At 47.5% G+C, this 27,632-nt stretch overlaps 1 protein-coding gene across 1 annotated transcript; it reads right to left on the bottom strand.

Moving 5' to 3' along the window:
• Positions 1–1,455: 1,455 nt before the first annotated feature.
• Positions 1,456–18,653, bottom strand: LOC129715991 (uromodulin-like; the record flags this gene model as incomplete). The annotated part of the gene is made up of 7 exons (XM_055665874.1): positions 18,328–18,653; positions 17,952–18,028; positions 6,831–6,995; positions 3,226–3,373; positions 2,850–2,926; positions 2,172–2,336; positions 1,456–1,638 (listed from the first exon to the last, which is right to left on the bottom strand). Coding segments are annotated over exons 1-7 (859 nt in total), but the record flags the coding sequence as incomplete, so codon positions are not given.
• Positions 18,654–27,632: the final 8,979 nt, after the last annotated feature.

The raw sequence follows: 27,632 nt of genomic DNA on the forward strand, positions 1-27,632 counted from the left end.
AACTCTCCCTAAAGCTCACACCCTCTAGTCCTGGTAACATCCTCGTAAATCTTTCCTGAGCCCTGTCAAGCTTGACAATATCTTTCCTATAACATGCTGCCCAGAACGGAACACAATATTCTCAATGTTGTCTCACCAACGTCTTATACAACTGCAACATGACCTCCCAACTTCTATACTCAATACACTGACTGATGAAGGCCAATGTGACAAAAGGCTTTTTGGCCACCTTCTGTACTTACGACTCGACCTTCAAGGAACCATGCACCTGTATTCCACGATCCCTCTGCCCAACAACACTCCCCAGAGGCCGACCATTTACTGTGTAAGTCCTGCCCTTGTTAGACATCCTGCAATGCAACAACTCTCACTTCTCTGTATTAAATTCCATCCACCATTCCTCAGCCCACCTGGCCAATCGATCCAGATTCTGCTGCAAACTTTCACCAACCATCTTCACCATCTGCAAAACCACTCACATTTGTATCATCAGCAAACTTGCTAATCTTGCCCTGTATGTTCTCATCCAAATCACTGATATAGATGACAAACAGTAATTGGCCCGGCACCAAACCCTGGGGCACACCACAAGTCACAGGCCTCCAGTCTGAGAAGTAACCTTCCACCATCACCCTCTGTTTCCTTCCATGGAGACAATGTGCTATCCATTCAGCTATCTCTCCTTGGATACCATGCGATCTAACCTTCCAGAGCAGCCTACCATGTAGAATCTTGTCGAACACCTTACTAAAGTTCATGTACCCAACATCTACAGCCCTGCCCTCATCAAACTCTTTTGGTCACATCTTCAAATAAATTTGTGAGACAAGGCACGTACAAAACCAAGCTGACTATCCCTCATCAGCCCTTGCCTACCAAATGCCTGTATAGCCTATCCATCAGAATACTCGAGTAACTTTCCAACTACAGAGATAACCTCACCGGCCTATAGTTCCCAGCATTTTCACTGCAGCCCTTCTTAAAAAGAGACACATTTGCCACTCTCCAGTCTTCCGGCACCTCTCCTGTATTTAAGGACGACTCATAAATTAACCCTAAAGCAGGCACGTGCCGTGAGTAATTACTCAGGGTAGTCACTAGGCAGTCAGTCGACTTTAAACATCCTCTTTTGTCTCCTCTGCTGCAGGCATGCGCAGGACACATGGACACAGTACACGGTGCAAAGGCAGGATTTCAGCTGCCTTCATTGCCCGTTGTAAGTGAAGGCTTGAGGCAGCGTCCACAGCACGCGAGTTGAACATAGTTATACCTATTACATGTACTGCGGTTGAAAGACACGGGAGAATTATGCCTACCGAAGATCGATTATTAAAATCATAACCATTTAATAATAAATACTGAATTTTGTAAATTAATTGGAAATCTTTACTATTTACATTTAATAATTACCATTTTATAATTTGAGTCAGTGAAGGCACTGCCTACATTGCCTACCCTGATGGCACGTGCCGGCCCTAAACCTACCCCACTCTTTTCCTGCTGACGTGGAGCTTTGGGGGAAATAACTTGTTCCAATGATCCCCCCATCGATCCCCGAGCAGGTATCTGGTTCTGAGGCAGTGGACTGGGGTTCGGCTGTTGTTTCCTGGGGTTCCTCAGTTGTTAGGGAGGCTGGATCTGTAATAAAGTGTGGAAAGACAGTGAGTGCAGTGGAGGAAATAATCCAGCAGCTCTGGGTGATGGAAGGAGACCAAAATGTACAGGCGACCCCAATAGTCCAGTCCTCTCCTGCACCATGTATCCTGTCACCCCAATACGTCCCATTCCACAGTGGAGTGACCGCAATCCCTCCCACCTCCTCCATCCCTCACACCTCATACATTGGGACCCGTCCCTGCGTCACTCCTCCCCGCTGCCTCCTGATTCCAGGCTCTCCATCCATCTCTCTGCCCTCGTCCATGAGCGCAGCCCCCAGGGAGGGTGGGGGGGGGGGGGGCAGAACCGACACTCACCTCACCAGAGCTCCAGGCGCAGCACCAGGCCCACAACCTCCACCCACCATGTACACATGTGGTCCGCCTCTGCTGGGTCCCAGTGGGAGGGGAGTGAGGTAATCACTGGCCAAGGACAGAGCTGACCTGAACACTCGGGACGTCCCATAATATCTCCACAACCCCAACAACCCGTGTCACTGGGGAGCGGAGACCTACCTGTACAATACACAGCGCTGGTGGAGGGTGACGGCCGCAGCCAATACACAAAGTAACCGATGCAGTTCTTCACCCTGATCTCACGGTTCCAGTTGCAGATGTAACTGCCCGAAGTGAAACAGACTGACCTGGTCACCTCCCCGTCTCCCACACTGGGATGGGCACCTGGAACGAGGATGATAAACATTGTAAACGGTGCCCGGTGCCACAGTGCGGCGGGGAATGTGAATGTGGAGCCAGTGTAAGGCAGTGATCACAAGCCAGGGTCGGGTCTAACCTGCCTCTGTCAGCGGTGAGCTGCTGCCCTCACCCTCCCCACCCACACTCCCCACAGCAGCCCCTGCTCCCTGAGAGCGGCTCCTGGTGCTGACACCCTGGGGTGCTGGGGTCTGGACTGGAAACACAAGCTCCGCGCCTGATGTTCAGACATTTACATACATTGAACAATATCCGAATCTGATTGCAATTAATTGGCATATTTAGAAAACAAAGCAAACAACAAATGCAAAAATCACAAACTGGAACTGAATCAAATAACTTTAACGACCCACAATCACACTTTTAAAATTAAAACCAATGATCTACTTTGTGAGCAATGTTGTTCAGCAGAGATCTGGGTCGTCAGTCTGACCCTCCCCAACAATAACTGAGACCATCTATTGTAAACTCTGAACCTACCGGCTAACCAGCCTGGGTACTTCCCGGAGCAGTGATTCACTGGAACGACAGTCTCTGGAATCTTCCATCCACCGGAACTGAAACAACAATCAGAGAATCAGCCCCTGAACTGAGGGGGTTTGTTCACCCAGAGAGAGACCGGGAATCGAGGCCATTAATGTCCGCACCCCATCCTTGTTCAACATTCCATGGAATCCAATGTTGTTTTCTCTCCCCTTCCATCTTCCCCTGTTCTCTCTCCACAATGTGGGATCTCCACATTCTCTGTACTGACGCCCGTCCTATTGCAGCAACTGATGATCCGGTCTCCCTACATTTCCCCCTCACACACCCCTCATTGTCCTGTTCACATTCTCCATCAGAGTCCTCACGTTACCTGTTGAATCTGTACCATCCCGCTGCGAGAATTCCATCATTCATCCATGTCCCAGCGCTGCACTCAGTGTTGGAACAATCCGTGCTCCTCCAGGGCTGATCCAGGACGGTGTGGGTCACACACGGGTCACCGAGTGCGGAGTCTGTGGCTGAGGGACAGAGCGATGTTGGGTGTTAATGTCAAGTTCAGCTCATGTCCTCAGCCTCTTGTTCCCCACCTCCCTCATCTGTATCTCCACCGTCACCAACCCCGAGCACCAATAATCTCCCGTTCACTCCCTGACCAATGACACCATGGCCCGGATAAACACTGGGACCAACACTGGGCTGCAACCCAGTGTTATCGTAAATTTGTAAAACTATGTAATATGAGCAGCACAGCTAGTTCAGTTGAAATAAACATGTTGGAGTTGTTTAGAAATGATGATAATAAAACTGCACAGGAAATGGATCTTTAGTCCATTTGTTAGATATATGGGAGAGAGGTCTTCAAAATTACAGGGAGTATAATGTTAAAGATAACTGGAGGAAGACAAAGATGAAAGGTACTTACAGGGACATTGATCAATGACGACTTAATTTAAAAATGTAGAATCCACATGTAACCAATGTGGTGTGTGAATATAAAATGCTGTGGGTGCTGTGAATCTTTGAAACATTTTATGTTCTCTCAGTGTTTAACTGTGCGCACTGATAAGGCCTTCAATCTGAGTAAGGATGTGTTGGCTTTGGAGAGGGTCCAGGGGAGGTTTACGAGAATGACCCGAGAAATATTGGGTCAACATATGTTGAGCATTTGAAGGTACTGGGCCTGCACTTGTTGGAGTTTAGAAGAATGGGGGGGAACCTCATTGAAATATACGGGATAAATGTCAGTTACAAGAAGCTAACATAGCGCACTCTTTTGTTTTCTGTATAAAAATCCAAAAATTCTGGAACAAAATATTTGAAATTTGACAGGCCTTTGACAAGGTTCCTCATGGAAGGTTGGTTAAGAAGGTTCAACTGTTGGGTATAAATGCAGGAATAGCAAGATGGATTCAACAGTGGCTGAATGGGAGAAGCCAGAGGGTAATGGTGGATGGCTGTTTATCGGGTTGGATGCAGGTGACTAGTGGGGTGCCTCAGGGATCTGTGTTGGGTCCTTTGTTGTTTGTCATGTACGTCAATGATCTGGATGAAGGTGTGGTAAATTGGATTAGTAAGTATGCAGATGATACCAAGATAGGGGGTGTTGTGGATAATGAAGAGGATTTCCAAAGTCTACAGAGTGATTTAGGCCATTTGGAAAAATGGGCTGAAAGATGGCAGATGGAGTTTAATGCTGATAAATGTGAGGTGCTACACCTTGGCAGGACAAATCAAAATAGGACGTACATGGTAAATGGTAGGGAATTGAAGAATACAGTTGAACGGAGGGATCTGGGTATAACCGTGCATAGTTCCTTGAAGGTGGAATCTCATATAGATAGGGTGGTAAAGAAAAGCTTTTGGTATGCTAGCCTTTATAAATCAGAGCATTGAGTATAGAAGCTGGGATGTAATGTTAAAATTGTACAAGGCATTGGTGAGACCAAATCTGGAGTATGGTGTACAATTTTGGTCGCCCAATTATAGGAAGGATGTCAACAAAATAGAGAGAGTACAGAGGAGATTTACTAGAATGGTGCCTGGGTTTCAACAACTAAGTTACAGAGATAGGTTGAATAAGTTAAGTCTTTATTCTCTGGAGCGCAGAAGGTTAAGGGGGGACTTGATAGAGGTCTTTAAACTGATGAGAGGGATAGACAGAGTTGATGTGGACAAGTTTTTCCCTTTGAGAATAGGGAAGATTCAAACAAGAGGACATGACTTCAGAATTAAGGGACAGAAGTTTAGGGGTAATATGAGGGGGAACTTCTTTACTCAGAGAGTGGTAGCAGTGTGGAATGAGCTTCCAGTGGAAGTGGTGGAGGCAGGTTCATTGGTATCATTTAAAAATAAATTGGATAGGCATATGGATGAGAAGGGAATGGAGGGTTATGGTATGAGTGCAGGTGGGTGGGACTAAGGGGAAAAAAAAATTGTTCGGCACGGACTTGTAGGGCCGAGATGGCCTGTTTCCGTGCTGTAATTGTTATATGGTTATATGGTTATATGGAAATCTTCACAAAATTATTTAAAACAAAACTACTACCCAAAGTAGAATGGATCATTTTTGGAATATCGGAAGGTAACCCAGAATTAAATATGTTTCAAAAGAATTTACTTAATTATGGGCTAATAATCGGAAAAATGCTTATACATTAATTTTGGAAAAATGCTCCAATACCAACAACAAAAATGTGGATTTCAAACATGTTCGAAACATTACACTTGGAAGAGATGAGACTCCTCCTAGCAGGCAAAGCAGATCACTTCCAAAAGACGTGGTCTGCATTTATGGAACTATTACAAGCATAAGGTGCAATAATAAGTTAAAACATAAAGGCATAAACATAAAACACCAGGACCGGGTAATGGGGGGTATAATATAAATTTTTAATAAAAACACGGTTGGTATATTCTTTTTTGCGGAGTTTTGTGTTACAATAGAGCGATTGATTTTCCTTTCTTCTTTTTTTTCTTTTCTTTCTAGGGTCTTATTTATTTTCTTTGCTTCCTTCTCTAATTCCTTCCCTAAGGGGTTCTCTTCTCCCAACACTTTCCTGCACCTTCACGATTCTTGCTTACTTTCCTTACTTCTTTTATTTCTATCTTTTTTAAAGTTCAAAAAATGAAGTGGTACAACATAATGTAATAAGATATATGCGATGTATTAATGTGATTTACTGTACTGCTAATAAAAATAAAATTAAAATAAAAAAAGAAATATACGGGATAGTGAAAGGCCCAGATAGAGTGAATGTAGAGAGAATGTTTCCACTAATGGGAGAGTCTAGGACCAGAGGGCACAGCCGCCCAGACAGAATGTGCAAACTCCACACAGACAGCTTCAGAGGTCAGGCTTGAACTCCAGTCTCTCTGCAAAAGCTCACTGTACACACACAGACAGATGTGTTACAAAAGGTCTTGGATTGATATTGAAAAATCCGGAGTTGCCACGATTCAATTGCGAAACAGAGCCTGTGGCTACCAATCGGGCACAAGGGTTGGAGGGGGTGAGGAAGGGTACAAGTGGGACCAGCAGGATCCGATCCACGGGAGAAGATCAGCGACAGACATGGAGTTAGGAGAGATAGCTCAGCCATGATTGAAATGTGGAGTTGACTTGATGGGCCGAATGGCCTAATTCTGCTCCTATCACATGACCTTATGAGGTCCAAGGGTGAGGGAGGGGGCTAGTTAGCGGGGCAAGGGGGAGGGAAGAGGAGGGACGGGTCCCGTGTGGTGGGGGTGGGCTGGGTCCAGGTCAAGGGGGCAGGTTGAACGAGTACCAAGGGATGAGGGATGGTCCAAGACAAGTGTGAGGCCAGATGCCATGGGGTGGTCACTGGTCAGAGTGGGTGGAGGGGGAGAGGAGTGAGGTGATCACTGGCCAAGGACCGAGCTGACCTGAACACTCGGGACATCCCATAATATCTTCACAACCCCAACAGCCCGTGTCACTGGGGAGCGGAGACCTACCTGTACAATACACACTGTAGCTGTAGGTTGTCGGCCACAGCTGATACACAAAGTAACCAGTGCAGTTCTTCACCCTGATCTCCCGGTTCCAGCGACAGATGGCACTTCCATAATTGAAACAGCCTGTCCTGGTCACCTCCCCGTCTCCCACGCTGGGATGGGAACCTGGAACGAGGATGATAAACATTGTAAACAGTACTCGGTGCCACAGTGCGGCGGGGAATGTGAATGTGGAGCCAGTGTAAGGCAGTGATCACAAGCCAGGGTCGGGTCTAACCTGCCTCTGTCAGTGGTGAGCTGCTGCCCTCACCCTCCCCACCCACACTCCCCACAGCAGCCCCTGCTCCCTGAGAGCGGCTCCTGGTGCTGACACCCTGGGGTGCCGGGGTCTGGACTGGAAACACAAGCTCCGCCCCTGATGGGTGCTGACAGCTGAATCCCCGCCCTCATTGACCCTCATATCTCACGGATGTTCAAACATTTACATAAATTGAACAATACCCAAAGCCGATTGCAATTAATTACAATTGATAGTAATCAATGTGAACGACCGATTCATAAATGAAAATGGGTGCTGTCTGTACTATCGACAAATGTTGAAAATTACGTGTAGTTTATAATTGGTTTAACCCTATATCATACATGCTGGGGAACATGATGGAAACAATGGCCAACATACAGATGTTGGAGGGGTAATAAATAGATATGTCAATGTGATGACCTTTCACAGCACAGCTAATGTTGGTAATATTCACAGTAGGAGTTGTAAATAGCTGAGGGTAATAAAACTGATACACACTGCTGAAGAGCGGGCTTCCTTATCTATATAGAGTGATCCTAGCATTAAGAAGGGATGATTTTCACAGTTCCACCTGGATCCTTATCCGTTGCAACCTTCATATTACAGCTGCTCCTTGGCACTGTGACCAGCAATTAATGTCCTTTTGTAATAAACTGACCCCAATAATTCTCCCTACAGGGAGACTGGCCTTTAAGGGGAGAGTGGTGTCCTCAATAACAGGAATCAAAAGGTGAAAGGTAACTTTGGGAACAACAGAGATGAAAGGTCACAGAGATATTGACCAATGATGCCTTATTTCAAATCTACAAGTGACCATTAAAACATAGAATCAGAGTGATACAGTGTGGAAACAGGCCCATCAGCCTAACTTGCCCACACCGGCCAACATGTCCCATCTGCACTCGTCCCACCTGCCCACATTTGGTCCATATTCCTCAAAACCTGTCCTATTCATTACCTGTCTAACTATTTCTTAAATGTTGGGATAGTCCCTGCCTCACCTGCCTTCTCCGGCAGCTTGTTCCATACATCCACCACTCTTTGTGTGAAAAAGTTACCTCTCTAATTCCTATTAAATCTTTCCCCTTCATCTTCAACCCATGTCCTCTGGTCCTTGATTATAAGATCATCCCTCATCCTCCTGCGCTCCAAGGAATAGAGTCCCAGCCTACTCAACCTCTCCCTATAGCTCAAACCCTCTAGTCCTGGCAACATTCTCGTGAATCTTCTCTGTACCCTTTCTGACTTGACAACATTTTTGCTATGACACGGTGCCCAGAACTGAACACAATACTCACCAACGTCTTATACAACTGCAACTTGACCTCCCAACTTCTATACTCAATACTCTGGCTGATGAAAGCCAATGTGCCAAAAGCCTTCTTGACCACCTGATCTACCTGCGACTCCACCTTCAAGGAGCCATGCACCTGCACTCCTAGACACCTCTGTTCTACAGCATTCCCCAGAGGCCTACCATTCATTGTGTAGTTCCTGCCCTTGTTAGTCGTCCCAAAATACAACACCTCACATTTCTCTGTATTAAATTCCATCAACCATTCGTCAGCTCACCTGGCCAATCAATCAAGGCCCTGCTGCAACCATTTTTCACAATCCTCTTCACTATCTGCAAAACCATCCACTTTTATATCATTTGCAAACTTGCTAATCTTGCCCTGTATGTTCTCATCCAAATCATTGATATAGATGACAAACTATAATGGGCCCAGCACCAAACCCTGAAGCACACCACTAGTCACAGGCCTCTAGTTCGAGAAGCAACCTTCCACCATCACCCTCTGCTTCCTTCCATCAAGCTAATTTTCTATCCATTCAGCTATCTCTCCTTGGATCCCATGCAATCTAATCTTCCAGAGCAGCTTACCATGTGGAACCTTGTAGAATGTTTTGCTGAAGTCCATAGATACAACATCTACTACTTTTCCCTCATCGACCTTTTTGGTCAAGTCTTCAAAAAACTCAAATCAAATTTGTGAGACACGACCCTGCATGTAAAAAACCATGCTGACTATCTGTAATCAGCCCTTGTCCATCTAAATGTCTGTATATCCTATCCTACAGAACACGCTAGTAACTTTCCACCTACAGATGTTAAACTCACTGGGCTATAGTTCCTGTGTTCAAGAAGGAACTGCAGATGCTGGAAGATCAAAGGTACACAAAAATGCTGGAGAAACTCAGCGGGTGCAGCAGCATCTATGGAGCGAAGGAAATAGGCGACGTTTCGGGCCGAAACCCTTCTTCAGACTGATGGGGGGTGGGAGTGGAGAAGGAAGGAAAAAGAGACGAGGAGCCCGAGGGCAGGGGGATGGGAGGAGACAGTTCAAGGGTTAAGGAAGGGGAGGAGACAGCAAGGGCTACCAAAATTGGGAGAATTCAATGTTTATGCCACCATGGACGCAAGCAACCCAGGCGGAATATGAGGTGCTGTTCCTCCAATTTCTGGTGTTGCTCACTCTGGCAATGGAGGAGACCCAGGACAGAGAGGTTGGATTGGGAATGGGAGGGGGAATTGAAGTGCTGAGCCACCAGGAGTTCAGGTAGGTTATTGTGGACTGAGCGGAGGTGTTCGGCGAAATGATCGCCCAACCTCCGCTTAGTCTCACCGATTTAAATCAGCTGACATCTAGAGCAATGGATGCTGTAGATGAGGTTGGAGGAGATACAGGTGAACCTTTGTCGCACCTGGAACAACTGCTTGGGTCCTTGAATGGAGTCGAGGGCGGAGGTGAAGGGACAGGTGTTGCATTTCATGCGGTTGCAACGGAAAGTGCCCGGGGAGGGGGTGGTACGGGAGGGAAGGGAAGAATTGACAAGGGAGTTGCGGAGGGAGCGGTCTTTGCGGAAGGCAGACATGGGGGGAGATGGGAAGATGTGGCGAGTGGTGGGGTCACGTTGGAGGTGGCGGAAATGGCTGGTGGGGTGAAAGGTGAGGACCAGGGGGACTCTGCCCTTGTTGCGATTGCGGGGATGGGGAGAGAGAGCAGTGTTGCAGGGTATGGATGAGACCCTGGTGCGAGCCTCATCTATGGTGGCGGAGGGGAAGTGCGAGGACATTTCCGATGCCCTGGTGTGGAACGTCTCATCCTGGGAACAGTTGCGGCGTAGGCGGAGGAATTGGGAGTAGGGATGGAGTCTTTACAGGGGGCAGGGTGGGAAGACATGTAGTCGATATAGCCATGTGAGTCAGTTGGTTTGTAGTGTATGTCGGTCAGAAGTCTGTCCCCTGCGATGGAGATGGTGAGGTCAAGGAATGGTAGGGAAATGTCGGAAATGGTCCAGGTGTATTGGAGTGCTGGATGGAGGTTGGTGGTGAAGTGCATGAAGTCAGTCAGTTGTGTGCGGTTGCAGGAGGTGGCCCCAAAGCAGTCGTCAATGTAACGGAGGTAGAGGTCGGGGATGGGGCACTGGTCAACTTGCCCGACAAAGGATTGTTCAACGTGCCCGACAAAGAGACAGGCGTAGCTGGGGCCCATGTGTTATTAAATTAACTGTTTATTCAGAGGCCCAGGACCGTCGGAGAGCAGTGGAGGAGGGTCAGGGCGGTAAGTATATAAATCGGGCGCGGGGCTTGTTTTCACAGAGGCCCAGGACCGTCAGAGAGCAATGGAGGAGGGTCAGGGCGGTGAGTATATAAATCGGGTGCGGGGCTTGTTTTCACAGAGGCCCAGGACCGTTGGAGAGCAGTGGAGGAGGGTCAGGGCTTACCGAAATCCGTAACGTTCCACACTCCATAGTGAGGGTTCTGGTGGAAGCCGCTGATTGGTGGAAGCAGACTAGAGGAAGCAGCTGATTGGGTGCAACATCAGGTTAGCATTTGTGCTTTCTGGTTAAAGGTGCAGTGCTTTAGTAAAGGTACAGTGAGCCAAGGGTACAGTGGGCTAAAGGTACAGTGCTTTTTGTTTATATAATAAAGGTGCAGTTTAAAGGTCACGAGGGAGCAGCTGTTGTGAGTCAGATACCTGCTGATTTCTCCCAGCAGTTTCTATTGTATTATACTGGTATCAGATCCAGGGTAAGGCGGGAGAATGACAGTCAGAGCAGTATACTGTTCTGGATGTCAGATGTGGGAGGTCATGGTGTCGGATGGCCCTACAGACATCCACATCTGCACCAGGTGCAGCGAGATGGGGCTCCTAAGGGACCGTATTAGGATCCTGGAGCAGCAGCTCGATGACCTCGCTCTGATCAGGGAGAGTGAGGAGGTCATAGATGGGAGTTATAGAGAGGTGGTCACTCCAAAACCACGGGAGAGAGACATGTGGGTCACGTTAAGAAAGGGCAAGGGGCAGAGGCAGGAACGAGTGAGTACTCCAATGTCGGTACACCTCGCAAATAAGTACTCCTGTTTGAGTACGGATGGGGGTGACAGCCTACCCGGGGGTAGTGACAGCGGACGGGCCTCCAGCACAGAGCCCGGCCCTGTTGTTCCAAAAGGTAGGGAAAAAAAGAGGGCAATAGTAATTGGGGACTCTATTGTTAGGGGGTCGGATAGGCGATTCTGTGGACGCAGTCGGGAGACCAGGATGGTGGTCTGCCTCCCTGGTGCCAAGGTCTCGGACGTGTCTCAACGCATCCAAGATATCCTTAAATCAGAGGGAGAGGAGCCTGAGGTCGTGGTACATATAGGTACCAATGACATAGGAAAAAAAAGGGAGCAGATCCTGAAGGGAGGATTTAGGGAGTTGGGAGGAGAGTTAAGAAAAAGGACCAAAAAGGTAACAATCTCAGGATTACTGCCTGTGCCACGCGACAGTGAGAGTAGGAATGGAGCGAGGTGGAGGATAAATGCCTGGCTGAAAGACTGGTGCAGAGGGCAGGGATTCAAGTTCCTGGATCTTTGGGACTTCTTTTGGGGAAGGTGGGACCTGTACAGAAAGGATGGGTTGCACTTGAACCCGAGGGGGACCAATATCCTAGCGGGGAAATTTGCAAAGGCAGCTGGGGAGACTTTAAACTAGAATGGTTGGGGCGAGGGACTCAAATAGCGAAAGGTAGTAGACAGAATGGGAGGCAGGAAGCAGAAATGGGAAGCACTCGGACACAAGAGGAGAAAGAAAAAAAAGGAAATAAACAGAGAATAAGAGACGCGGGTTTTCTTAAATATGCATATTTTAATGCTAGGAGCATTGTAAGAAAGGTGGATGAGCTTAGAGTCTGGATAGACACCTGGAAGTATGATGTTGTGGCGATCAGTGAAACGTGGTTGCAGGAGGGCTGTGATTGGAAACTAAATATTCCAGGATTTCGTTGCTTCAGGTGTGATAGAATTGGAAGGGCAAGAGGTGGAGGTGTTGCATTGCTAGTCAGGGAAGATATTACAGCAGTGCTTTGGCAGGATAGATTGGAGGGCTCATCTAGGGAGGCTATTTGGGTGGAATTGAGAAGTGGGAAAGGTGTAGCAACACTTATAGGGGTGTATTATAGTCCGCCAAACGGGGAACGAGAATTGGAAGAGCAAATATGTAAGGAGATAGCAGAGATTAGTAGTAAGCACAAGGTAGTGATTGTGGGAGATTTCAACTTTCCACACATAGACTGGGAAACACATTCTGTAAATGGGCTGGATGGGTTGGAGTTTGTAAAATGTGTGCAGGATAGTTTTTTGCAGCAATACATAGAGGTACCTACTAGAGGAGGGGCAGTGCTGGACCTCCTGTTAGAAATGAGACTGGACAGGTGGCGGAGGTATGCGTTGGGGAGCACTTCGGGTCCAGTGATCACAATACCATTAGTTTCAATATAATTATGGAGAGGGTCAGAACTGGACCTAGGGTTGAGATTTTTGATTGGAGAAAGGCTAACTTTGATGCGATGCGAGATGATTTAAAAGGAGTGAACTGGGACATTTTGTTTTATGGGAAAGATGTAGAAGAGAAATGGAGGACATTTAAAGGGGAAATGTTAAGAGTACAGAATCTTTATGTTCCTGTTCGGTTGAAAGGAAACAGTAAAAATTGGAAAGAGCCCTGGTTTTCAAGGGAAATTGGACATCTTGTTCGGAAAAAGAGGGAGATCTACAATAATTATAGGCAGCATGAAGTAAATGAGGTGCTTGAGGAGTATAAGGAATGTAAAAAGAATCTTAAGAATGAAATTAGAAAAGCTAAAAGAAGATATGAGGTTGCTTTGGCAAGTAAGGTGAAAGTCAATCCAAAGGGTTTCTACAGCTATATTAATAGCAAAAGGATAAGGAGGGATAAAATTGGTCCATTGGAGAGACAGAGTGGACAGCTATCTGCAGAGCCAAAAGAGATGGGGGAGATATTGAACAATTTTTTTTCTTCGGTATTCACCAAGGAGAAGGGTATTGAATTATGTGAGGTAAGGGAAACTAGTAGAGTAGCTATGGATACTATGAGGTTCAAAGTAAAAGAAGTACTGACACTTTTGAAAAATATAAAAGTGGATAAGTCTCCAGGTCCTGACAGGATATTCTCTAGGACATTGAGGGAAGTTAGTGTAGAAATAGCCGGGGATATGACAGAAATATTTCAAATGTCATTAGAAACGGGAATAGTCCCCGAGGATTGGCGTACTGCGCATGTTGTTCCATTGTTTAAAAAGGGTTCTAAGAGTAAACCTAGCAATTATAGACCTGTTAGTTTGACTTCAGTGGTGGGCAAATTAATGGAAAATATACTTAGAGATAATATATATAAGCATCTAGATAAACAGGGTCTGATTAGGAACAGTCAACATGGATTTGTGCCTGGAAGGTCATGTTTGACTAATCTTCTTGAATTTTTTGAAGAGGTTACTAGGGAAATTGATGAGGGTAAAGCAGTGGATGTTGTCTATATGGACTTTAGTAAGGCCTTTGACAAGGTTCCTCATGGAAGGTTGGTTAAGAAGGTTCAACTGTTGGGTATAAATGCAGGAATAGCAAGATGGATTCAACAGTGGCTGAATGGGAGAAGCCAGAGGGTAATGGTGGATGGCTGTTTATCGGGTTGGATGCAGGTGACTAGTGGGGTGCCTCAGGGATCTGTGTTGGGTCCTTTGTTGTTTGTCATGTACATCAATGATCTGGATGAAGGTGTGGTAAATTGGATTAGTAAGTATGCAGATGATACCAAGATAGGGGGTGTTGTGGATAATGAAGAGGATTTCCAAAGTCTACAGAGTGATTTAGGCCATTTGGAAAAATGGGCTGAAAGATGGCAGATGGAGTTTAATGCTGATAAATGTGAGGTGCTACACCTTGGCAGGACAAATCAAAATAGGACGTACATGGTAAATGGTAGGGAATTGAAGAATACAGTTGAACAGAGGGATCTGGGTATAACCGTGCATAGTTCCTTGAAGGTGGAACCTCATATAGATAGGGTGGTAAAGAAAGCTTTTGGTATGCTAGCCTTTATAAATCAGAGCATTGAGTATAGAAGCTGGGATGTAATGTTAAAATTGTACAAGGCATTGGTGAGACCAAATCTGGAGTATGGTGTACAATTTTGGTCGCCCAATTATAGGAAGGATGTCAACAAAATAGAGAGAGTACAGAGGAGATTTACTAGAATGTTGCCTGGGTTTCAACAACTAAGTTACAGAGATAGGTTGAATAAGTTAGGTCTTTATTCTCTGGAGCGCAGAAGGTTAAGGGGGGACCTGATAGAGGTCTTTAAAATGATGAGAGGGATAGACAGAGTTGATGTGGACAAGCTTTTCCCTTTGAGAATAGGGAAGATTCAAACAAGAGGACATGACTTCAGAATTAAGGGACAGAAGTTTAGGGGTAATATGAGAGGGGGAACTTCTTTACGCAGAGAGTGGTGGCGGTGTGGAATGCGCTCCCAGTGGAAGTGGTGGAGGCAGGTTCATTGGTATCATTTAAAAATAAATTGGATAGGCATATGGATGAGAAGGGAATGGAGGTTTATGGTATGAGTGCAGGCAGGTGGGACTAAGGGGATAAAAATTTGTTCGGCATGGACTTGTAGGGCCGAGATGGCCTGTTTCCGTGCTGTAATTGTTATATGGTTATATGGTTATATGTTTTATTTTCTAACAAAGGTTTGTAAGGATGGATGTAGTTTTGTTTTCTCTTATTTGTGTTTTAAGTCTGTTTATTTTCTTACTACTTTGTTATTTTTGAATTGATTTCAAAGACTGTGTACTGCCTGCTGACCAATATACACGGATAGATCTCACAAGACCCTTGCCTTGTCTCACAATGAAAGGTACTGGTTAGTACTGATTGACCACTTTACCCACTGGGTAAAGGTATTTCCATGCCAAGATAGAACAGCGTTGTGGCATGGAGCCAAAGAAACAATATATAGGTGTGGCATCCCTCTTCAGATAGACTGATCAGGGAACCCTTTTCACTGGGATGGTGATGAAGGAGGCTTGTGCTTTGTTCGGAGTGAAACAGCAATTTTACATTGCCCACCATAATTAAAGCCTTGACTGAGACCAGACAGCAATGGGTTAAGGTACTCCCAGCCATTCTGGTGAAATTCATAGCAACCTTTATAGCAATCATTACAAGGTTCCTCATGGAAGGTTGGTTAAGAAGGTTCAACTGTTGGGTATAAATGCAGGAATAGCAAGATGGATTCAACAGTGGCTGACTGGGAGAAGCCAGAGGGTAATGGTGGATGGCTGTTTATCGGGTTGGAGGCAGGTGACTAGTGGGGTGCCTCAGGGATCTGTGTTGGGTCCTTTGTTGTTTGTCATGTACATCAATGATCTGGATGAAGGTGTGGTAAATTGGATTAGTACGTATGCAGATGATACCAAGATAGGGGGTGTTGTGGATAATGAAGAAGATTCCAAAGTCTACAGAGTGATTTAGGCCATTTGGAAAAATGGGCTGAAAGATGGCAGATGGAGTTTAATGCTGATAAATGTGAGGTGCTACACTTTGGCAGGACAAATCGAAATAGGACGTACATGGTAAATGGTAGGGAATTGAAGAATACAGTTGAACAAGAGGGATCTGGGTATAACCGTGCATAGTTCCTTGAAGGTGGAATCTCATATAGATAGGGTGGTAAAGAAAGCTTTTGGTATGCTAGCCTTTATAAATCAGAGCATTGAGTATAGAAGCTGGGATGCAATGTTAAAATTGTACAAGGCATTGGTGAGACCAAATCTGGAGTATGGTGTACAATTTTGGTCGCCCAATTATGGGAAGGATGTCAACAAAATAGAGAGAGTACAGAGGAGATTTACTAGAATGTTGCCTGGGTTTCAACAACTAAGTTACAGAGATAGGTTGAATAAGTTAGGTCTTTATTCTCTGGAGCGCAGAAGGTTAAGGGGGGACCTGATAGAGGTCTTTAAAATGATGAGAGGGATAGACAGAGTTGATGTGGACAAGCTTTTCCCTTTGAGAATAGGGAAGATTCAAACAAGAGGACATGACTTCAGAATTAAGGGACAGAAGTTTAGGGGTAATATGAGGGGGAACTTCTTTACTCAGAGAGTGGTAGCGGTGTGGAATGAGCTTCCAGTGGAAGTGGTGGAGGCAGGTTCATTGGTATCATTTAAAAATAAATTGGATAGGCATATATGGATGAGAAGGGAATGGAGGGTTATGGTATGAGTGCAGGTGGGTGGGACTAAGGGGAAAAAAAAATTGTTCGGCACGGACTTGTTGGGCCGAGATGGCCTGTTTCCATGCTGTAATTGTTATATGGTTATATGGTTAACCTCAGCTAGAAGGACAGGGTTAATACCTGTGAGCTGTGACGGGGTGAACTATGAACCTACCAAAGATGTTAAAACCGGAGGAACAGAGGTTTGTAAAAGAGAGGGAAAGGGTTATCGGGTACATCCAGGAGTTAGTAAAAAGTTGACATGAACTTAACAATGAGGTAATTGATCAGTGGAGGATGAAATATTGGAAAAAGGAGAAAGTACTGGTTACAATGTGAAAGGACGGATATTTGGGAATGATTAAAATCCTCCAGAAGGGGTTGATCTCCAGCCCTGGAGAGTGGGACCACAAAGTATTATAGTGGCAGGGGAAACATGGGCCTAAGTGTATACATTGAACGGGTAAATCTGGGTGAAGCCAGATACAGGGTACAAAATTCCCTCCTGCAGTATGTACATTCTCCCTGTAACTGCGCAGTTTTCTCCGGGATCTATAGTTTCCTCCAACACTGCAAACACGTACAGGTCTGAAGGTTTACTGACCTCGGTAAAATTACAAATTGTCCCTAATGTGTAGGTTAGTGTTAGTGTACGGGGTGATCGGTGGTCGGCACGGGTCAGTGGGCCGAAGGGCCTGTTTCCGTGCTGTATCTCTAAAGTCTGAAAGTGTAAAGTGTACAAACTGGAACTGAATCAAATAACGTTAGCAATGAGCAATCACAAAACTCAAGCCAATCATCTATGGGCCCAGCTCACTGGGAGCTGCTCCTCCACTGAAACTGTTCCAGCTTTGACCTGGAGCAGGAACAGCGGGCGGATCGGATCAATATTCTGACTGCTGGAAAACTAGAGGAAGATCGACACAAAGAGCTGGAGTAACTCTGCGGGTCAGAGAGCATCTCTGGAGAAAAGGAATAGGTAACGTTTAGATTCTAGATCCTTATTCACACTGATAGTCAGGGGAGAGGGAAACAAAAGATATTGATGGTGATATAAAGATATATAGAGAAGTTGGAGCTTCCCCACCGCACTCCGTGAGGATCCAGAGCCAGAGTGTGGTCTGAGTGACTGTGGGGGAACCTCTCAGGGAGTTTGGATTCCGTGTCCGTGCGAGGGGCCCTCTGGAGAGATCTGGGTCGTCAGTCTGACCCTCCCCAACAATAACTGAGACCATCTATTGTAAACTCTGAACCTACCGGCTAACCAGCCTGGGTACTTCGCGGAGCAGTGACTCGCTGGAACGACAGTCTCCGTAATCTTCCATCCACCGGAACTGAAACAACAATCAGAGAGTCAGCCCCTGAACTGAGGGGGTTTGTTCACACAGAGAGAGACCGGGAATCGAGGCCATTAATGTCCGCACCCCATCCTTGTTCAACATCCCAGGGAATCCAATGTTGTTTTCTCTCCCCTTCCATCTTCCCCTGTTCTCTCTCCACAATGTGGGATCTCCACATTCTCTGTACTGACGCCCGTCCTATTGCAGCAACTGATGATCCGGTCTCCCTACATTTCCCCCTCACACACCCCTCATTGTCCTGTTCACATTCTCCATCAGAGTCCTCACGTTACCTGTTGAATCTGTACCATCCCACTGCGAGATTTCCATCATTCATCAATGTCCCATCGCTGCACACAGTGTTGGAACAATCCGTGCTCCTCCAGGGCTGATCCAGGACGGTGTGGGTCACACACGGGTCACTAAGTTCGGAGTCTGTCACTGAGGAGGAGTCTGTGGCTGAGGGACAGAGCGATGTTGGGTGTTAATGTCAAGTTCAGCTCATGTCCTCAGCCTCTTGTTCCCCACCTCCCTCATCTGTATCTCCACCGTCACCAACCCCGAGCATCAATAATCTCCCGTTCACTCCCTGACCAATGACACCATGGCCCGGATAAACACTGGGACCAATCCCACGTCTCTAAACTCAGCTTCATCTCTCTCCCACCATCACAAAGACGATCTCTGGGCCCATCGTTCATGTCAATGTCCCGGACATCGATCCCTTCGGTCCCAATCCCCTCCTTACTGCTTTATCCCTGCAGTTTATTCACTCTCTGACATCTGCCCATCAACTCCCCCTCGATTCCTCCTGCCATTAACCTGCCCTGTGGGGCATTTACACCAGTCGTTTACCTAACCAACACATGCTGGAAATGTGGGAGGAATCTGCAGCACCCGGGGTTGTCCCACACGGTCACAGACAGAACACGCAAACTCCACACAGACAGCACTGGACATCAGGCTTGACTCTGGTCTCTCTGCAAAAGCTCACTGCACTCACCCAGACTTATGTGTCACAGGAAAGTTAGACTGATATTGATTGTGATGAACTGAGGGCACAAATAGGTTGGTGGGTGAATGCAGGGTGTCCATAACTGAAACAGAGTTCAAACATGGTCGGAGTGATGTGGAACATTCCAGCTTACTGCGATTCAGACTGTGAAGCAGGAGGGGTTGGAGCTGAGGAAGATGCAACGTGAGGAGGGATGAGCAACTCATGAGAACATGAGGGGGCAGGTGTGTGGATGGAGTGTTGTACAGTTCCCCCACCCTGACAATCTGTGGAAAATCATCAGCAGATCACAGGAAGCTGTGAGAACAATAGAGCTATAGCAGTGGGAGAGTTTAACATGCACCATGTTGAGCTGGAGTGACATTGTACAGGAGGCTTTGTATGGGAGTAATCGGTACAGTATTCTCAGGAAAGGATTTTGAGCCAATGCGTAGATATTCCTGCTAAATACAGATTGGCAGACACAATGAACAGCCGACACTGGAATCTTGGGCAAAACACACATGCTGGAGAAAGTCAGGGGGTCAGGCAGCATCCGGGAGAGAAATGGAAAGACAACATTTGAATGAATGAATGAGTTTATTGGCCAAGTATTCACATACAAGTATTTGCCTTGGTGCTCCGCCCGCAAGTGACAACATGACATACAGTGACAGCAAGAAATGACACATAAAACATTAATAATGAAACATTATCGATGTAACGTGAATTAAATAAAATATCAGAGCAAAAGGAGGCTACAGATGTTTGGTTGTTGAGTAGAGCTACCACTTGTGGAAAAAAGCTGCTTTTATGTCTGTCTGTGGCAGCTTTGACAGTCCGGAGTCGCCTTCCAGAGGGAAGTGATTCAATGAGTTTGTGGCCAGGGTGAGAGGGGTCAGAGATGATCTTATTCGCTCATTTCCTGGCTCTTGCATCAATGGAGGGAAGTTTGCAGCCAACAACCTTCTCAGCTGATCAGACAATGTCGTGCTTGGTGGCTGAGCCAAACCAGACCATGATGGAGAAGGTGAGGACAGACTGTACGATGGCCGTATAGAATTGGACCATTATTGCCTGTGGCAGATTTTGCTTCCTCAGCTGCCGCAGGAAGTACATCCTCTGTTGTGCTTTTTTGACTGTGGAGTTGATGGTGGTCCCCCACTTAAGGTCCTTGGAGATGATGGTTCCCAGGAACTTAAAAGACTCCGCAGATATGTCTGTGGTGTTGTTGATGGTGAGTGGGGTGAGGGGAGGGGGAGCTCTCCTAAAGTCTACAATCAATTCCACCATCTTAAGAGCATTGAGCTCCAGGTTGTTGCGATGGCACCAGGCCGCCAGCTGCATCACTTCCTGCCTGTAGGCAGATTCCTCCCCATCCTGGATCAGTCCAATCAGGGTTGTGTCATCCGCAAACTTGAGAAGCTTGACAGAGGAGTCAGTGGAGGTGCAGTTGTTGGTGTAGAGAGAGTAGGGGAGAGGAGAGAGTACGCAGCCTTGCGGTGCTCCTATGCTGAGGGTCTGCGGGTCCGAGATGTGCTTTCCCAGCCCCACATGCTGCTTCCTGTCTGCCAGGAAGTTGGAGATCCACTGACAGAGGGGTTCAGGCACAGTCAACTTGGAAAGTTTGGAGTGTAGTAGCTCTGGCACAATGGTGTTGAATGCAGAGCTAAAACCAACAAACAAAATCCTTGCATAGGTTCCCTGGTGGTCTAGGTGCTGGAGGATGAAGTGCAGGCCCAGGTTGACTGTTTCATCCACAGATCTATTGGCCCGATATGCAAACTGCAGAGGGTCCAGCAGAAAGTTTGTGATATTTGTCAGCTTGGCCAGCACAAGCATTTCAAGGATCTTCATGACTACAGATGTCAGTGCGACAGGCCTGTAGTTATTAAGATAAGTAACACTTGCCTTTTTGGGTACAGGGACAATAGTGGAGACTTTGAAGCAGGCAGGAACAGTACAGGTTTGCAGGGACTGGTTGAAAATGTCTGTGTAGGCCGGTGCCAGTTGTTTAAGGCAGGTACGGGATACTGAGTTGGATGATCAGCCATGATCATATTGAATGGCGGTGCAGGCTCGAAGGGCCGAATGGCCTACTCCTGCACCTAATTTCTATGTTTCTATGTTTAGCACAGAGCTTGAGAGTAGAGGGGAAAACATTGTCCGGCCCTGGAGATTTCCAGCTTTTCTGTCTCCTGAACAGCCTCTCCATCTTCTCCATTTTATTGTTAACGATGGAGAAGTGATGTTGTTCAGCACGGAGGGGATGGGTAATTTGGTGTGAAGTGATTGGAGTGGGGTAGGTGGGAAAGGGTCCAGTCTCTTCAGACTGGAGTCTTGCTTTAAGTATGTGTGAAGTGGTGAATGGGGAGGAGTGGGTGCAGAAGGGTCCAGTCTTTGCAGACTGGGGTCTGGCTGTGTTTGTTGGCAAGAGGGGGAGGGGATACCAGGATTACGTTTCTGCTTGTCAAACCTGCTGTAGAACTCATTCAGGTCGTTGGTCAGCTGACGATTGACCAAAGAGTGGGGTGGGAGGGGGGGCTTTCCTATTGCAGCTGGTGATTTCTGGCAAGTTCTTCGAAACTGAAGGGCCAGGTCTTTGCAGATTGAGGTCAGGTTGTGAGTAGGTGTGAAGTGTCGGTTGGGGTGGTAAAGGGTCCCGTCCTTTCAGACTGGTGTCTTGGTTTAAGTAGGTGTGTTGAGGAATTGCAGAGGCAAGAAGAGTTATCTACAGACCCCCAAACAGTAGCCCGGATGTAGGGTGTAAGTTGCAGCAGGAGTTAAAACTGGCATGTAACAAAGGTAATGTCACTGTGGTGATGGGGGATTTCAATATGCAGGTAGACTGGGAAAATCAGGTTGGTTCAGGACCCCAAGAAAAAGAGTTTGTAGAATGCCTCCGAGATGGATTCTTGTAATGGAGCCGACCAGAGAAAAGGCAATTCTGGATTTAGTGTTGTCCAATGAACCAGATATGATAAGAGAACTCGAGGTAAAGGAACCGCTTGGAGGTAGTGATCATAATATGATTAGTTTTAATCTGCAATTTGAGAAGGAGAAGGTTAAATCGGAAGTGGCAGTGATGCAGTTGAACAAAGGGGATTATTAAGGCATGAGAGGGGAGATGGACAAAGTAGACTGGAAAGGGATCCTAGCAGGAATGACGGTGGAACAGCAATGGCAGGAATTTCTGCGCATAATCCGGAAGATGCAGGATCATTTAATTCCAAAAAGGAAGAAAGATTCTAAGGGGAGTAGGAAGCAACCGTGGCTGACAAGAGAAGTCAGGGATAGAATAAAACTAAAAGAAAAGATGTATAACACAGCAAAGAGTAGCAAGAAGCCAGAGGATTGAGAAACTTTCATAGGACAACAGAAGGAAACAATACGGGCAATACGGGCTGAAAGGATGAAGTACAAGGGGAAGCTGGCCAGGAATATAAAGAAGGACAGTAAAAGCTTCTATAGATATGTTAAGGGAAAAAGAGTAGCAAAGTCAAATGTGGGTCCCTTGAAGGCAGACAAGGGTGAAATTATTATGGGCAACAAGGAAATGGCAGAAGAGTTGAATAGGTACTTTGGATCTGTCTTCATTAAGGAAGACACAAACAATCTCCCAGATGTACTGGGGGACAGAGGATCTAAGGGGGTAGAGGAACTGAAAGAAATTTTCATTAGGCGAGAAATAATATTGGGTAGGTTAATGGGATTGAAGGATGATAAATCCCCTGGTCCTGATGGTCTGCATCCCAAAGTCCTCAGGGAGGTGGCTCTAAAAATCGTGGATGCATTGGTGATCATTTTCCAATGTTCAATAGATTCAGGATCAGTTCCTGTGGATTGGAGGATAGCTAATGTTATCCCAGTTTTCAAGCAAGGAGCGAGAGAGAAAATGGGGAATTACAGACCAGTTAGCCTGACCAGTGGTGGGAGCTTTCAACAGTGATTCAAAGAATTTGTGGCCAGGGCGAGAGGGGTCAGAGATGATCTTACCCGCTCGCCTCCTGGCCCTTGCAGTATCAAGTTTGTCAATGGAGGGAAGGTTGCAGCCAATAATTTTCTCAGCTGATCGAACAATGTGCTACAGCCTCCGGATGTTGTGCTTGGTGGCTGAGCCAAACCAGACCATGATGGAGGAGGTGAGGATGAACTCTACAATGGCCATATTGAATTGGACCATCATCATTGCCTGTGGCAGATTGTGCTTCCTTAGCTGCCGCAGTAAGTACATCTTCTGTGTTTAAGAAGGAACTGCTGATGCTGGAAAATCGAAGGTAGACAAAAGTGTTGGAGAATCTCAGTGGGTGCAGCAGCATCTATGGTGCAAAGGAAATAGGCAACGTTTCGGGCCGAAGAAGGGTTTCAGCCTGAAACATTGCCTATTTCCTTCGCTCCATAAATGCTGCTGCACCCGTTGAGTTTCTCCAGCACTTTTGTCTACATCCTCTATTGTGCTTTTTTGACTGTGGAGTTGATGGTGTTCCCCCATTTAAGGTCCTTGAAGATAATGGTTCTCAGGAACTTAAAAGACTCCACAGATGTCTGTAGTTTTGTTGATGGTGAGTGGGGTGAGGGGAGGGGGAGCTCTCCTAAAGTCAACAATCAATCCCACCATCTTAAGAGCATTGAGCTCCATGTTGTTGCGATGGCACCAGGATGCCAGCTGTGTCACTTCCTGTCTGTAGGCAGATTCCTCCCCATCCTGGATCAGTCCAATCAGGGTTGTGTCGTCCGCAAACTTGAGAAGCTTGACAGAGGAGTTTGTGGAGGTGCAGTCGTTGGTGTAGAGAGAGTAGAGGAGAGGGGGGAGTACGCAGCCTTGCGGTGCTCCTATGCTGAGGGTTTGCGGTTCCGAGATGTGTTTTCCCAGCCTCACTATCTGGTTCTTGTTTGTCAGGAAGCTGGTGATCCACTGACAGAGGGGTTCAGGCACAGTCAACTAGGAAAGTTTGGAGTGTAGTAGCTCTGGCACAATGGTGTTGAATGCAGATCTAAAATCAACAAACAAAATCCTCGCATATGTCCCCTGTTGGTCTAGGTGCTGGAGGATGAAGTGCAGGCCCAGGTTGACTGTTTCATCCACAGATCTATTGGCCCGATATGCAAACTGCAGAGGGTCCAGCAGAAAGTTTGTGATATTTGTCAGCTTGGCCAGCACAAGCATTTCAAGGGTCTTCATGACTACAGAGGTCAGTGTGACAGGCCTGTAATCCTTGCCTTTTTGAGTACAAGGACAATAGTGGAGACTTTGAAGCAGGCAGGGACAGTACAGGTTTGCAGGGACTGGTTCGTGGTTCTTGGTTTCTTGGTCCTCCAAAATATTCCAAATGGAATTTAAACTGGAGGTGGTGAAGGGAGGGCTTAAGCCAGAAAGGGTTATTGGGAAGAAAGAGCTACTTTAAATTTAGTTGCATCTGGTTGGGTAACTATAGTTGGGTGAAGATTATTCCATGCTTTAATTGTGCGGGGGAAGAACGAATTGCTGTACACATCTGTCTTTGTAGCTGGGATCACAAATTGGATCGAATGCCCTCGTCTGCTCCTAATTGGTTTGGGTTTGGTGTAGGTCTTGTAGTCTATGTCGAGCTGACCATTTAACATTTTGTAAAAATAGGTCAAACGGTGAGATTCACGTCTGTCTTGGAGAGGGTTCCACCCCAGAGAATTCAGAAGTTTGGTGACTCTCGCTTAGTAACAAATCGAGCTGCCTGTCTTTGGACACGTTCGATGGATGAAATGTTTTTATTTGTGTATGGGTCCCATGCTGCAACTGCGTAGTCCAAATGAGGTCTAACGAGGGTGAAGTATAGCTTCTCCTTGACAGAAGTTGAACAATGATGAAAGTTGCGCCTCAGATAGTTTAGGACACCTGTTGCTTTCACCGTTGCATGATGAGTCTGACCATTCCAACGCAGATCATTCTGCAATTTGATGCCAAGATCCTTGGTTTGTTTGGATCCTTCAAGGATGGCACCAAGTATATTGTAAGATGTTTCGCCTGGATTGGTTGAACATGTCTGTGTAGACCGGTGCCAGTTGTTCAGCACATTGCTTGAGAGTCGAGGGGCAAACATTGTCCCAAACGGTCCTGGAGATTTCTGGCTTTTCTGTCTCCTGAACAGCCTCCACCTCTATTATTATTGTTAACTGGAGCAAGTGTAGACCCGCTGGCTCTGTTCCCTCAACGCGCGTTTTTGGGCGGGGGTAAGGGGGGGATGCGGCTTCACACGCACATTAAACACTCACCCCACACACACACACACACTGACCACCCCTCCCACACACACACACACACACACTAACCACTCCCCTCCACACACACACACACACACACTAACCACACACACACTAATCACCCTCACACACACACACTAATCACCCACACACACACACACTAATCACTCCCCTCCACACACACACACACACACACACACACACACACACACACACACACACACACACACTAACCCACCCCCCCCACACACACTCATGCACGCTAACCACCCCCCCCCACACACACACACACTAACCACCCCCCCCCCCACACACACAACTAACCAACGCACACACACACACACACACTAACCACCCCCCCCACACACACACACACACTAACCACCCCCCCCACACACACACACACACACACTAACCACCCCCCCCCCCCACACACACACACACACTAACCACCTGCCCGTCCCCCACACACACTAACCACCTCCACACACACACAGTAACCCCCCCCCCCCACACACACACTCATGCACGCTAACCACTCCCCCCACACAGTAACCAGCCCCCTTGAAATTAAATTACTATTATTCATTGGCTACGTTCAGCCCCATCCCCACCCTGTCTTGAGGGGCAAAGAGAGTGGGGGCAGAAAATGAGAGAAAGGGAGAGTGGGGGGGGGGGGGGGAGAAGAGGGGGATAGGGAGTGAGGTGAGGCGAGAGAGTAGGGTGGAGGGAGGGAGGCAGATGGAATCGAAGGGGGGTGGAGAGGCAGGGAGTGGAGGGGGAGAGAGGGGGAGGTGGAAGAGGGGGGTGGGGAGAGAGAGTGGGGAGGGGGAGATGGGGAGAGGGTGGGGAGGGGGAAGATGGGGGAGAGAGAGAGAGGGGGAGGAAGAGAGGGGGAAGGGGAGGGGGGAGGAGAGCAGAGGGTGAGGGGCAGAGAGAGAGGGAGGAGTTGGTGGGGAGAGGGGGAGGTAGGTGGGGAGAGGGAGGAGAGGGGGAAATGTAGAGGAGAAAATGGAGAGGTGGAGAGGAGAGGTTGAGGAGAGGGTAATGCGGGAGGGGGAAGGGGAGGAGGGAGAGGAGGTTAGAGAGGGGAGGGGGTTGTGAGAGAGGAGCGGGGAGAGGGGGAGGGGGTTGGGAGAGAGGGGGAATTGTGGAGAGGGTTGGGGAGATGAGTAGGGGGGACAGAGGGGGAACAGTGGGGAGAGGGGGAGGAGGGAGGAGAGTGGGAGTGGGGAGGAGGAGAGAGGGGAGGAGGAGAGAGGGGAGGGGGGAAGGGGAAGAGAGTGGGGAGGGGGAGGGGGGAGGATGGTAGAGAGGGAGGATGGTAGAGGGGGAGGGGTAAATAGGGTGGGGCGTAGACAGGGGGGTAAGACAACTTGCCCTATTTGATTGTGCACGCCAGAGCACGTGAAGGTTACAATCTCCCACACCTGTCCCATTGTGATGTCATATGTAAATGAGATCCATTGTGATAGTACACCTGTGAGATGGCACTGTGACTCATGCGGCAGTTTGATTTAAAAAATGTTTGATGTATTTTACTACAAAAGCAGGGAAATTAATAACCAAATTTTCTAATTTTCAAAACAAAATGTGGAGGAGGAAAAACTCTACAGGATTATGTAAAAATGTATCCGTTACGGCAAAGGGTGGAGGAGTAAATCCACAAACGGCTTAAATGAATTTTCTCAAAATAGAATCCGTTACAAACCAACAAGAGTTTTAATAGTTACTAGACCAAGTGCAGACCCGCTGGGTCTGATCCCCCAACGCGCGGTGGGGTTGGGGGGTAGGGGGGTGCTGCGGCATCACACGCACAATAACCACCCTGCCCACACACATAGCGGGGAGGAGGTAGAGAGGGGGGTGGTTATGTGTCACATGTGTAGGGGGATTAGGTAGTGCAGTGTCCCCCCCGTCACACGGACGTTGCAGGTGTGTGTGTGTGGGGGGCGTAGGGGTTGAGGGGGAGGGAAGAGGGAGGTGGAGGTGGAGAGAGGGGATGAGAGAGGGGTGGAGAGAGGGGTGGAGAGAGGAGGAGATTGGAGAGAGAGGGGAGATGGAGAGAGAGGGGGAGAGGGAGGGGTAGAGAGAGGGAGAGAGAGAGGGTGAGAGAGAAGGTGTGGAGAGAGGGGTAGAGAGATGGAGACGGGGGAGATAGAGGGAGGGAGAAGAGGGGGGCGAGAGAGAGAGTGGGAGGGAGGAGAGGAGAGGGAGGGAGAGAGAGGGGGAGGGAGCGAGGTGGGGAAAGAATGGAGGGAGGGAGCAAGAGAGGGGGGGGAGAGATTGAGGGGGAGAGAGAGAGGGGAGAGAGGGAGGGGAAAAGAGATAGAGAGAGAGAGGGTGAAGTGATTGAGAGGGTGAGAG

The sequence above is a fragment of the Leucoraja erinacea genome, unplaced genomic scaffold (assembly GCF_028641065.1).
Source record: "Leucoraja erinacea ecotype New England unplaced genomic scaffold, Leri_hhj_1 Leri_1585S, whole genome shotgun sequence".
Classification (NCBI taxonomy): domain Eukaryota; kingdom Metazoa; phylum Chordata; class Chondrichthyes; order Rajiformes; family Rajidae; genus Leucoraja; species Leucoraja erinaceus.